This window comes from Sphaerodactylus townsendi, linkage group LG01 (genome assembly GCF_021028975.2).
Source record: "Sphaerodactylus townsendi isolate TG3544 linkage group LG01, MPM_Stown_v2.3, whole genome shotgun sequence".
Taxonomy (NCBI): Eukaryota; Metazoa; Chordata; class Lepidosauria; order Squamata; family Sphaerodactylidae; genus Sphaerodactylus; species Sphaerodactylus townsendi.
In genome coordinates, this window is record NC_059425.1 from 83852542 (window position 1) to 83864818 (window position 12277).

General features: G+C 39.9%; 1 protein-coding gene across 1 annotated transcript in view; it reads right to left on the bottom strand.

Moving 5' to 3' along the window:
• RYR2 (ryanodine receptor 2) overlaps positions 1-12277 on the bottom strand; it is a 464284-nt gene that overhangs the window by 275017 nt on the left and 176990 nt on the right. The window contains exons 11-13 of the mRNA XM_048485659.1: positions 11924-11998; positions 7897-8053; positions 49-213 (exon numbers count right to left, since the gene is read on the bottom strand). Coding sequence (XP_048341616.1) covers positions 49-213; positions 7897-8053; positions 11924-11998 — 397 coding nt within the window. The remainder of the gene's footprint in view (positions 1-48; positions 214-7896; positions 8054-11923; positions 11999-12277) is intronic.

Genomic DNA, 12277 nt, shown 5'->3' on the forward strand with positions numbered 1-12277 from the left:
TCATGCCTATATATATTTAGTATAATATAATTGTACACAGTATCTTACTTTACGCTGTACAGCTCCCATTCTTGCAGACTTTGCATCCACTGATTGATATGTAAGCCACAAACCCGTGTCAGCATGCTGTATGAAGCAGACTGAATCCCCATATTTTATCTCAGGTACTCCCATTCCATCTACTTCTTTTCTTATCCCCACATCCAGCTTTTCCTTAAATACAAAATATATAAATTACATTAATTCAAATATGCAAGACAAGTGATTTTTTTCTTAGCGTAAATATTATACATGTTTAAATACCATTATAATCAATAATCCCTTTAAAATGCAGTCAAAGGCTCATTTGTTTCAATTAGAAATGCTTACTCGATATGCTTCTGCAAAATACAGCCAATCTCATTTTTTTAAAAGCAAAATCTCTAAATATTCATAAATTTCATCCGTAATCTTTTCACGCTCATTAACCAAAACTACTATTATCATATCAATCTATGTCTGAAGTCCAGAATTTCACCATATAAATCTTCAGGTACATGTTTCTAGTTCCACTTCTACACTAAATTATGCTACTTAAACTGAACAGGCACATTTTATTTGCATGTATTTAAATAATTTATTTAAATAACTTGCATAGAGTCAGGAGGATGTTATCTAAGTGACTGAATTACATTCCCGGAGCCATGCAACTGTTTACAATAACAAATTGCTGCTGCTAGAATGATATATGTAACCAGCCTGCTATATGTATCCACTGCCATCTGTGCATTCTTTCCTTGATCTTTACATTATGGCTTCATATGCTTTGTAGGAAACTAGGCTTCCCCTGGTACTCCTGTCCCATGGGAACTGTGTTACATCCATTATCTCATAGGGCAGGAAGCCAGATGGCTTCATCTTGCTATCTGCCATCGACCTTGGGGAGCCTTAGCTCCAAAGACTGTTTTTCACAAACTTTTGAGAAAATGGGAGGGGGGTTCTCTTTGGGGGATAAAGAGAACTGTGATTGCCAGTTTCATCAGAACTGGCTTTGCCCCTGACTACACCCTACATATGTGCACAAACACAGAGCATTGGAATCTACATAAGGCATTAGCAGTCGTGGCTCTTTCTCCATTTTCCATTTTCCTTAACAGTCCCTTAAGATCCCAGAAAAACCAGTCTCAGCCTTAATCCTTGAGATCTGGCTGAAGTTAATCAGTGACTAATGCAAGTTTAGAGATATTGGACATTATTGCTAAGCCATATTGACAGGTTCCGATTTAGTGAACCAAGAAGAAACAACAGGTTGGATGCTATGATCCATGAAAGTATTTTGCCTGCCATTTTCCTCCCCAGCAGTTCTTTCCAATCCTGGGAAGGTTTATTCTTAGAGTTATGTAGCCACATGGGCCACACAAGTCAGAAGAATGAAGTTGGAAGGAGAAGGAGGACAAAATCACCCTTTCTGTCTCTTTGATTAGTGCCCTTTGGCTTGTGGGGTGTGGTCATCCTCCAGATAAACATAAAATTGGACCTCTCTAGGCTTTGTGAGTCCTCTAGATCAAGTTGGGAAGGAGGATAGAACCCTTGATAGGGAAGTGTCTTGTGGGCTACCTGACCACCTTTGGCAGACCAGATACAGCTTATTATTTAGTTTTCCCTAATATCATGGCTGCCAGTTCTTCAGCTGGTTGTTGGTTTTTCATTACAGTTTGAGCCTCTCCCAGAGGCCTAGGATGTTGTAATGTATCGGCTTAGTATTCGTGCAAATCCCAGCAGGGCTGCCTTCTGAATTTAACAGATATTAATTTTGTTGATTTGAAGTTGTTGATTTGAAGGCGCCCAGGGTTCGATTACCAATTGGATGACCTCAGCTGGTCATGTCATAGTCGCTGAATCTTGATTTTCAAATTATTCAAATTTCAAATGATGATGAAGATTATGGTTGATTTCACAGCTGCCAGTTCTTTAGCTGGCTGTTGGCCTTTCATTGCAATTAGAGCATCACCCACAGGACTAGGAAGTTGTAATGTATCGGTGTAGAATTCATGTGTATCCCAGCAGGGCTGCCTTCTGAATCTGACAGACATTAATTTTGTCAATTTGAAGATGTTTCAAGTGCTGCCCTAGTTTTCAGAATGGCACCCAGGGTGCCGATTACCACTGGGACAACCACAGCTGATTTGTGCCATAGATGCTGCAGCTCGATTTTCAAATCATGGTATTTAGTGACCTTCTCATGTTCTTTTTCAGTTACCCTGCTCTCGCTGGGTACTAATGTGTCGATGATGGTCACTTTTTGTCCTTGATCACTGTGATGTCAGGTGTATTATGTCTGTCTGGATTCAAATGTCCCACAGAATCTTGACTTTCTCATTTTCCATGACTTCCTCTGGAAAATGACTTCCTCTGGACAGTTTTTAGCTGTTCCTACATAATTCTTGCATACATTCCAGTGATTCATCTTGGTCACTGAGTTGTGCCTCTGTACTCAGCCTGGGTGATCTTTTTGCAGCAGCTGAGGACATGGTCTACAGTTTTTTAAACTTCTTTGCACAATCTGCACTTCACATCATCTGAGGATTTTTTTGATTCTGGCCTTGATCTAATTTGTTCTAATAGCTTGCTCTTGAGTGGCTAAAATTAGGAATTCAGTTTCCTTTTTCAGAGTTCCAGTGGTTAACCAGTCAGGTCTTTTCATTGCCACCTTGTCCTGAATCTTGTCCAGAAATTGGCTGTGCAGTTGTGCCAGTTTATTGTGCCAGTTTTCAGTCTTCATTTTAATCACATTTTTTCTATATTCTTGTTTAGTTTTCTGAGTCTTCAGCAAATGTCTGTTTTTCACCTCAATCAATGCCTGTTCTTGACTTTCATTCACTTAATTGGCCAGTGCATGTTTCTCCTCTTCCATTGCTTTTTTTACTTTCAGTAAGTCGCTGCCACCAGATCTCTGGGGATGGTACAATCTGTCAGTATCACTGCATGGATGTAAGGCATGGTGCATTTTCATAAACTTCTGAGTTTTTCTATCCAATGTATCCAACTCAGCCTGTGTCCAATTGATGATTCCCACAGTGTTCCTGATGATAGGTATGGCCCAAGTGTTGATGGCCTTGATAGCATTCCTGCCATTTAATTTAGATTTCAAAATTTTCCTGACTCTCTGGGTACATTCACTTGCCTGTGCTTGATGTTCTCCAGCTGCAAAATGCCCAGGTATTTATAAGCTGCACTTAGTTGAACTTGATGAGTTGGCCATCAGGCATTTCTACGACATCCCTCTCAGTGATCTTGCCCCTCTTTATTGCCTAAGTGGCGTACTTTCCCAGGCCAAATTCCATTGAAATGTCTGTGCTGAATATTCGGACTGTGTTAACTAGTGACTGGATTTCTGTGTCTGATTTCCTGTACAGCTTCAAATCATTCATGTACAGCAAATGTGAGATTTTTTTCCAAGTCCTTGCCCATATGATATCCCAGCTTTGTTTTCTTTAAAATTACTGTTAGTGGGATCATGGCGATAATAAACAGTAAGGGCGATAGTGAATTCCTTGCTTAATGTTGACTGTTCCACAGTTTTCATTTCTCATTTCTCCACAGACCTTTCCAAAACTGAAGTGTTGCATTTTTTTCTGTTTTTTTTAATTTCAACATTGATTTTTGTGTTGAGACTTTGGTAGAAACGCCTTTGGCCTGATCAAAATTGCTAATTTCATCTGTACTGGATGTTTCTTGCTTCAGATTTTTTAATTTTTCTTGCTGCGGCTATTTGTTGTTTGGTGATTTCTAGTGCTTCTTCAATTGTTCTAGTGTCTAGCCATTACCTTCTAATTAGTTCTTTCATGATCTTGCCATTCTTTAATCTTTGTTCCTTCATATTTTTCAGGTTACTGGCATCTGATTTAGTTTTTGGATCTTCTGTTCCAGTCTAATTTTCCACTTTGGTTTTGATGGTTGATTTATCTTGGGTTTAAGTGTTTCAATGCCCAGATCTCATGTGACCACTACAGACGTACTGTTTATGAGCTGATTGGTTTGTTTGATGGAAGCTGTTTCAATTGTCATCAGTGTCTTGTTCACGTCCCTCATTATAGATGCCAGGTCTTTTTGGGCACCTTTTTTCAATACTGGCAGCTGTTGTCTTTCGTCATTTGATTGTGCATACTGAATTATCTTTTCCCTTAGTTCTTTTTGAATTTTAGTCAGTTCATCAGTTGTTTCCATGGAGACTTTCTCTGGTGGTTGCACTATAGTTCCCTCTCCTGTGCTGGTGTTTTCATTTGGCAGTTCTACTACTATGTCTCCTGATGTTTCTGGAGTATGCACTGTTCTTTCTTCTAGTGTTACAATTAATTTCTTTTTCATTTTTAAAAATTTCTGCCAATTCTATCTTTGTAAACACTTTATTCTGTATTGTTACCTAGCTTAACAATACGAGAACCTTTTAAAGTAGCAATGGGGAAAATAACTCAGCTTGGAAGTGAGAGAGGCAGGCTAGGTGGGATTTTTTAGACAGCTATACCAGAATTGGCTTTTGAAACATTCTATAGAGAATGTTAAAAAGGATATCGAAGAGATAGAAAAAGTGCAGAGAAGAGCAACAAGGATGGTTGAAGGATTGGAGCACCTTCCTTATGAGGAGAGGATGCAGCTTTTGGGACTCTTTAGTTTGGGGAGGAGACGTCTGAGGGGGGATATGATTGAAATCTATAAAATTATGCATGGGGTAGAAAATGTTGACAGAGAGAAATTTTTCTCTCTTTCTCACAATACTAGAACCAGGGGACATTCATTGAAAATGCTGGGGGGAAGAATGAGGACTAATAAAAGGAAACACTTCTTCATGCAATGTGTGATTGGTGTTTGGAATATTCTGCCACAGGAGGTGGTGATGGCCACTAACCTGGATAGATTTAAAAAGGGCTTGGACAGATTTATGGAGGAGAAGTTGATCTATGGCTACCAATCTTGATCGTCCTTGATCTCAGATTGCAAATGCCTTAGCAGACCAGGTGCTCAGGAGCAGCAGCAGCAGCAGAAGGCCATTGCTTTCACATCCTGCATGTGAGCTCCCAAAGGCACCTGGTGGGCCACTGCGAGTAGCAGAGTGCTGGACTAGATGGACTCTGGTCTGATCCAGCAGGCTAGTTCTTATGTTCTTATGTTCTTAATGCAAAAGAGACCAAACTGTAGTTTAAATATTTTTATAAGTTTTTGGTGCAAACATTCATACAGTGAGACATGGAGAAGCATACACACAGTTCCTATGAGATATAAACAAGAAGGAAAAATAGGTTTGGATGATAGATTGGGAAGGGAAGCAGCGGGGACTATACGTTACCTAAATTCAGCTGAGAAGTTCTGAAGAAGGCAAGGATTCCTATGCCACCAGCAGCAGATGGAGCCAGCCTGGAGAGCCAGCTTGGAGAGCTAGCCTGTAGAGCCAGCATTGAGAGCCTGGAGAGCTTGGAGAGCCAGCATTGAAAACCTGGACAGCTTGTAGAGCCAGCATTGAGAGCTTGAGCCAGCAGTAGCTGGAGCCAGCATTGAGAACGTGGAACTTGGGGTGCACTGTATTTTTATACCCCTGTGAGTAGTTTGGGGTGGGAGCTAATAAGTTTCTATTCCTGTAAGTTTCTATTCCTGGATTTTAAAGTAAGTTTCTATTCCTGGATTTTCTGGGTTTCCATGCTGGGATCGAAGGGCTGAGCAAATCATGGCTCATCTATTGTTTCTAAGTCCCGGGATAATAGAGCCAATTGTTTCTTGATTGAATCAGTGGAACCTTGAATGGCTTTATGCAGAGTATCTTAAAAGACTCTACCCAGGTATTCAAATTTGGCTGAGGCTTTGAGTGGATCAGGAAGGATTGATTGTTAGCTGAGATCGAATCTAAAGGTAGAGGAAATGCAGGGAAGGGACAATTGTTGAGGAAATGGTTTCTAAAAGGCAGAGAAAATGCAAAGTCTGGTATCAGGGAGTTCTCCAGGATCCATTGTGTTACAACAGCTTAGCGGGGTGTGGTAATCAAGATGCATGTTCATGGTTCATGAGACTTCCAGATTCTATTGACTGGAGTAACTCATTCACTGATTTAATCTTGTAAACAGACTCTTTGCCTTAGCCTGCTTTTAGTTTTGGACACTCTGCTATTCACACACACAAATATGAGCATTTGCAGGAAAATATAAAATCCATATTTTCAGTAAAGCGGGCTGTGAAGGGTAGGGCAACAGTATGATGAATTGCCTTTGATCTGCCAGTCTTTGCTCAATGATATTCGAATCCGGTATTGTTGTTTCCACAGTTCGTACATCTGCTTCAAGTATCCTCTTTTTTCTGGATCTGAGTTGTAGTAACATGTCTGGATGGCATGATTTTCTTGCACAGTATACTTCTTTCTTTTAGATGGTTGGTTCACTTGCAGCCCACTTGTTGACACATGCCCAGGGACCCCAGCATGCAACACAGCCCTTGTTAACTCGCACGACAAATGATGCAGTATGGAATTGTCATTTTTATCACCATATTGTATGGGTTGGTGGCCACTTTAGTCTGGTTTCTCAGTTGAAACCTTCTGGCTTGGAAGACCCTTTTGGTAGTATAGCTGTCAATGTCATCAAAGCATGCACGCCCTTTCCCCACAAAAAGGGGGTGCCCATGAGGGGATTACTGTTATTTTAGTTTTAGACCGGGGGGGTAGGGCAGTCTAGTTTTAGACCTTCAGGGGTGGGGCGGTATACAAACATAAACATAAACATAAACATAAACATAAACATTATTATTATTATTATTATTATTATTATTATTATTATTATTATTATTATTATTATTATTATTATTATTATTAGTTTGATATCACAGCTGCCAGTTCTTTAGCTGGTTGCTGGCCTTTCATTACAATTCGAGGCCTAGAAACCAGCGTAGTATTCATGCAGATTGTAGCAGGGCTGCCTTCTGAATCTGTTAATTTTGTTGATTTGAAGATGTTTCAAATGTTGCCCTAGCATTTTCAGAATGGCGCCCATGGTGCCAATTACTACTGGGATGACCTCAGCTGGTTTGTGCCATAGACACTGAAGTTCGATTTTTAGCTATACACCATCTAGGGCAGGGGTAGGGAACCTGCGGCTCTCCAGATGTTCAGGAACTACAATTCCCATCAGCCCCTACCAGCATGGCCAATTGGCCATGCTGACAGAGGCTGATGGGAATTGTAGTTCCTGAACATCTGGAGAGCCGCAGGTTCCCTACCCCTGATCTAGGGTCAGCAGCCGGAATTTCGCAATCAACCCCCTCTGATCCAGCCACATAACCTCCATCTTTGCAGGATTCAGATTGAGCTTGCTATCTTATCATGGTTCCCAAACAAATGGTTGGAGCCTCTGGGGCAGCATCTGGAATCCAGCCATATGTTTAACACTCCTTAGATACAAGACTAGGGAAAATCCATGTTATCGTCCACACAGATTGTGTCAGGGTTCACCACCCTGAGTTGCAGGTCCTCCTCAGTTCCCATGTATGTGATACCCAATTCCAACTGGGACCGCAGAACATGGCGAGAAAGAGTTTCAGCATTTGAAATAGCATGTAAGTAGAAGACTGAAGCCACTTCCCCTACAAGTCACAGAGCTGATCTGAATCAGGCATGTGCGTATGGAAACTGAGAGGAACTCAAAACTGACTAAAAGACACAATCTGTGTCAAGTGCAATTAAAGGATTACCCCTAAGCCAGGGAACTCCAGCACAAGCTGCCTCTTCCTTGCATAGGACAGCTAGGAGGTGGGCCTCAGTTGGGCCTCAGTTGAATCTGAAGATCAAAGCACAGCAGGGTTGAGGAGAAGCTATTGTTGACTTTATATTATCACTTGATCAAATACTGTCACTAAAATAATGCTGTATTTATTTCCTACCTTGGAAGACCGAAAGCAAAAAGCTGTAGATTTCACATCAGCGTTCTCTTTGTCTGTTAGGAGAAGACTCTTGTCATCCATGAGGCTTAAATATTTCCCTGTAGTTATATGTCTTAATCTGAATGGCTGCCCCCATCGAATATGGCTTCCACTCCACCTAATAAAAATTCAGTGTTACTTTTTTAAACAATGAATGGCCATATTTGAATGTCAAATAATCTAAAATGAAATAAAACTTACTTCCAACTGAATTAGGTTTAACATCAAGTATAATTGTTGAGCTATCCCTTAAGTTTTATTTCTACAATGAATGGCATATCGGCATCTCATTCGAGTGACTTGTAAGGAAAGATCTTTTATCCATATATGGGACAAAAACTACACACTGATTTCTATGGAGGTAGCAGAATTAGAGATGCACATTATTTCCTGAACACAAATATGTTTGCAGCATCATTTCAAATCTCATACCTAGATCACAAGAGTACTGTATGTCAACAGTGCACACAAACATCTCTGCATCAGAATGACTACAACAGAGATGTCAGAGAAAAGGTAAGTGATGGCACTGATTATTAAATTTGCAGTTCTCTGACCATATCAGGTTTGTTCTACTACAGCTGCCCAGATTTGTGTTGCTTCTTTGACCAGCTCTGAATATGTCTTACTTCTTCAGCTCCACTATTCCAATTGTGGAAAGGGTGTAGTGAGATTTAAAAGAGCAGGTATACTCTTTCTAATCCTGGAGGGACCAGGTTTGATCTCCCCGCTCTGCCACCCTCTGAGGCTTCTGTGGAGAAGCTTATTTGATAGAAATCCAGATCATCAGCTTCTGTACACACTCCAACACATTACGCCAGTTGGAGTAACCTTGGGCTGAGTCCCAGGGGAGTAGAGAACTCTGCGGCTCTCCAGATGTTCAGGAACTACAATTCCCATCAGCCTCTATCAGCATGGCCAATTGGCCATGATGGTAGGGGCTGATGGGAATTGTAGTTCCTGAACATCTGGAGAGCCGCAGGTTCCCTACCCCTGGGCTAGTCACAGTTCTTCAGAGCTCTCTCAGTCCCACCCACTTCACAGGGTGTTTGTTGTTGGAGGGGGGGAGAAGATTGTAAGCCCCTTTGAGTCTTCTTATAGGAGACAAGGGAGGGGATATAAATCCAAACTCCTCTTCTTCTTCTTCTTCTTCTTCTTCTTTATCAAACAATGGCCTGCTCTTCAACTAACTCCTGGAAATTTCACCTTTCAAATCCTAGAGACTAGGAAACATGGTTTAAACTAAGAATTTATAAATTTACAACCCACCAAGCCCAAGCCCCAGCCCCAGCAATATCCAGAGATGTGGTAAAACTGGGATGTTTACTGTTCTTGTGGTTGTCTTGTGGTTGGATGGGATATATCCTCAGTGACAGGCTACAAGTTGCAGTATTGAATTTCTGAAGCTAGATTTTTCATTGGAAAGCAACTGAGTGATTTGGTATTAACAACAACAAATTCAGATAATATTTTTATTAGTACACAACTCATTGCCCAACTTGCATTAGTTCATGTCTTTCTATGTCTCAGGAAACCTTTTCTAAATTTAGTGGTAAAGGTCAAATGACAATATTCACACCCTAAAGTTATATTACACCTCTTTATTATGATTTTTCACAGAACTATGTTTTTCTCCCAAATCTATTTGTATGAACTACTTCAATTTCTACAGAATGTAAAAGGCAAATGACAGATTCCTTTGGTGATGCTGAAAGTTTGCAAAGAGCTTTGTGCTAATCAGACTAGTCGAATAAAAGCTGCTACACAGATTTTGTTCTTGTTAAACACTTCCCAAAAGCCACCAAAAGGGGGCTGCAGAACTCTGAATTACATTTAAATCAAGGAGACAGTAAATACCCTTTCCACACATAATGCATCAATCCATCCTACATGCACTTCTAGTGATTGGTACTTACACAGTTTTTGCTCAACAGTTGTCAGTGTTTATGTATGAGAATGAAATGTACTGTTGGCCTTCAACTGATTACACAACTGAGCTCCAATGCTGCTTTCCTAACAAATAACAGTAATCATAGTTGAACAGCTGAATGCAGCTCAAAAGTATTAAGTATTTAAATTTCTTGTCAAACAAGCTGACCCAATATCATTCTTAAATTTAAATGCAGGTTTTCAAACAAGTGTTCTTCGGTCATGTACTATCAAATGCCTAAGACTGTACTCTACGACAGTGTTTGTCAAATGTGGAAGTCTGAACAAAAAACTGCCATTCCTTGAATCTCAGCCTAATAGCTCCCATGCAATCATGGACACAAAGATAACACAGTTCTAAACAAGACAGTCTAGGGAAGCATTAAAAAACCTATTTGTGATTCACCATATCTATTTTAGAATTCTTGTGTTCAGCTTTAATTCCAAAGAACTAAATGGAACTTTTTCGCATGTGCCATTTATGACATTTTCAGGCTGAAAATAAAATGTTTCCTCCACGGAGTTCTGCATTATTCCCCGCCCCCCCCCCTTGGTTTGGAAACATTTCCAGAACACTTTTTCTCCATTGTATCTGAAAATACTGACCTTTTCCACACAAGTTTGCAAAACGGTTTCAATTCCCCCCTTTATCACAGTGTTTGTCCACACTCACCCCCTCCAAACTTTTCATGGCCACTGTGAAGGGTGTTTTCTCTTTTTAGTTATTTGTATAAATGATCATAGAGTCATAGATTAACTGCAGTAATTGCGGGTTTAGTCGCAAGTAAATTTACCTGTGCATAAGAGAAACTGTAGGAAGAAAATTGTTGTTTTGGGTAATCATGGGTTTACTCCAAAGTAAATTTACCCACACATAAGAATGTGAGGGAGAGAGAAAAGTGAGAAAAAAAGTAAAAAATGCAATAAAAATCAAGAGCTGAGAGGGGAAAAGATCAGTTCAGGAACAACAAAAAATAGCACCAAGGGGGAAGTAGAGCTAGGGCACAGAGGTATTAAAAACCGCAGCAGGAAAGACAGAACATTTTAAAAATGATCACACAGCGAGAGAAACGGGTTAGAAAACATTTCAAACAAAATAATCATTTTAAAAGGGGTTTCAGAAGAAACATTTTCAGGTGGGAAATAAAACTCTTCTGAAATCAAAGGGGGAAAAACCAGTGCAGAACTCCCTAAAGGAAACATTTCATTTCTTGCCTGGAAATGTTTTTAAAGTTGTGTGAGGAAAGGGCCACTTTTGCAGCATTTCTTTTCACTAAAACATTTCCACTCCAGCTTCTCTAACAATGGAATCACACCAAAACATTTTATTTTTCCAGCCAAAACCAGACGCCCTTTTCCATGACCAAAACTCAATTTCAGTGCTTGTTCTGTCATTTCTTTGGTCTCTCGCCTCTCAGCTTCGCCCCTCTTCTCTGAAAATTTATTATTTCTAGCATTTTCTTTTTCCCCTCATTTTTGGTATCAATGAATCAGCAATGCTATGAAGCATCGCTACAGTGCACGTGTGAAAAAAACTGGCAGTCAGGAAACAATATTTTGAAAAGGGAAGGACAGACAAACTTCGTCATAAATGTTGGGATTGAAAACAGCTTTGAAATTACATAAGTGGTATGTGTGGAAATGGCCAGTATTAATCCATTGTCCTGTCTGTTTATTTTATCATCCTTTCACTGGAAGACGTGAACATAAACAGCAGAATCATTATAGTGTGACCTTCATTGAAGCTACTGTCAATTACTGATCAGAAACTGGCAATTCACTGATTCTGGTGAAGTATTCTGAAGACTCTGAAAACTGCCATCTATTTGACACCAGTAATTCCATTACCACTGTGTTCTTGTAATAAAGTCTAATTGAAACTTTCACAAGGAATAATTGTTTATTGAGATCACAGTCAAACAGGGCCATTTTCAAAAGGCAATCACAACTTTTCAACATTACTAAAGCATTTTTTTTGTCAAGTCAAGCACATGGGGGAGAGTGATAGGACACATGTTGCCATAATGGAAATAAACTATGCCTGAGGCTTTTCACTTACGCAACCCTCAGAGTCTCGAGTCTCCAAAGAGAACGTGCGTGAATTGACACGGCACCACCTTCATAATGGACAGTTCTGAAAGAAAGAAAAATATGATTTGTGAGTTTCTGAAACTTTTCGGTTGGAGATGAATGATAGCTTTTTCAGAAAATTGAAGTCAGTTCGAAAGAGAAATTCAGGGTTCTTAATACTGCACCCACTTTACTTCTGAACTTTACTTCTCAGTTATTTTGAAAACCTACAAAAAACATTTGATCAAAGAAAATAGTGGGTCCAAAGGAATATTATGCACCGCTGCAGTATGGGAAATATATGTCATTCTGAAACTACTTACTTAAAAACAATTGTCCAACT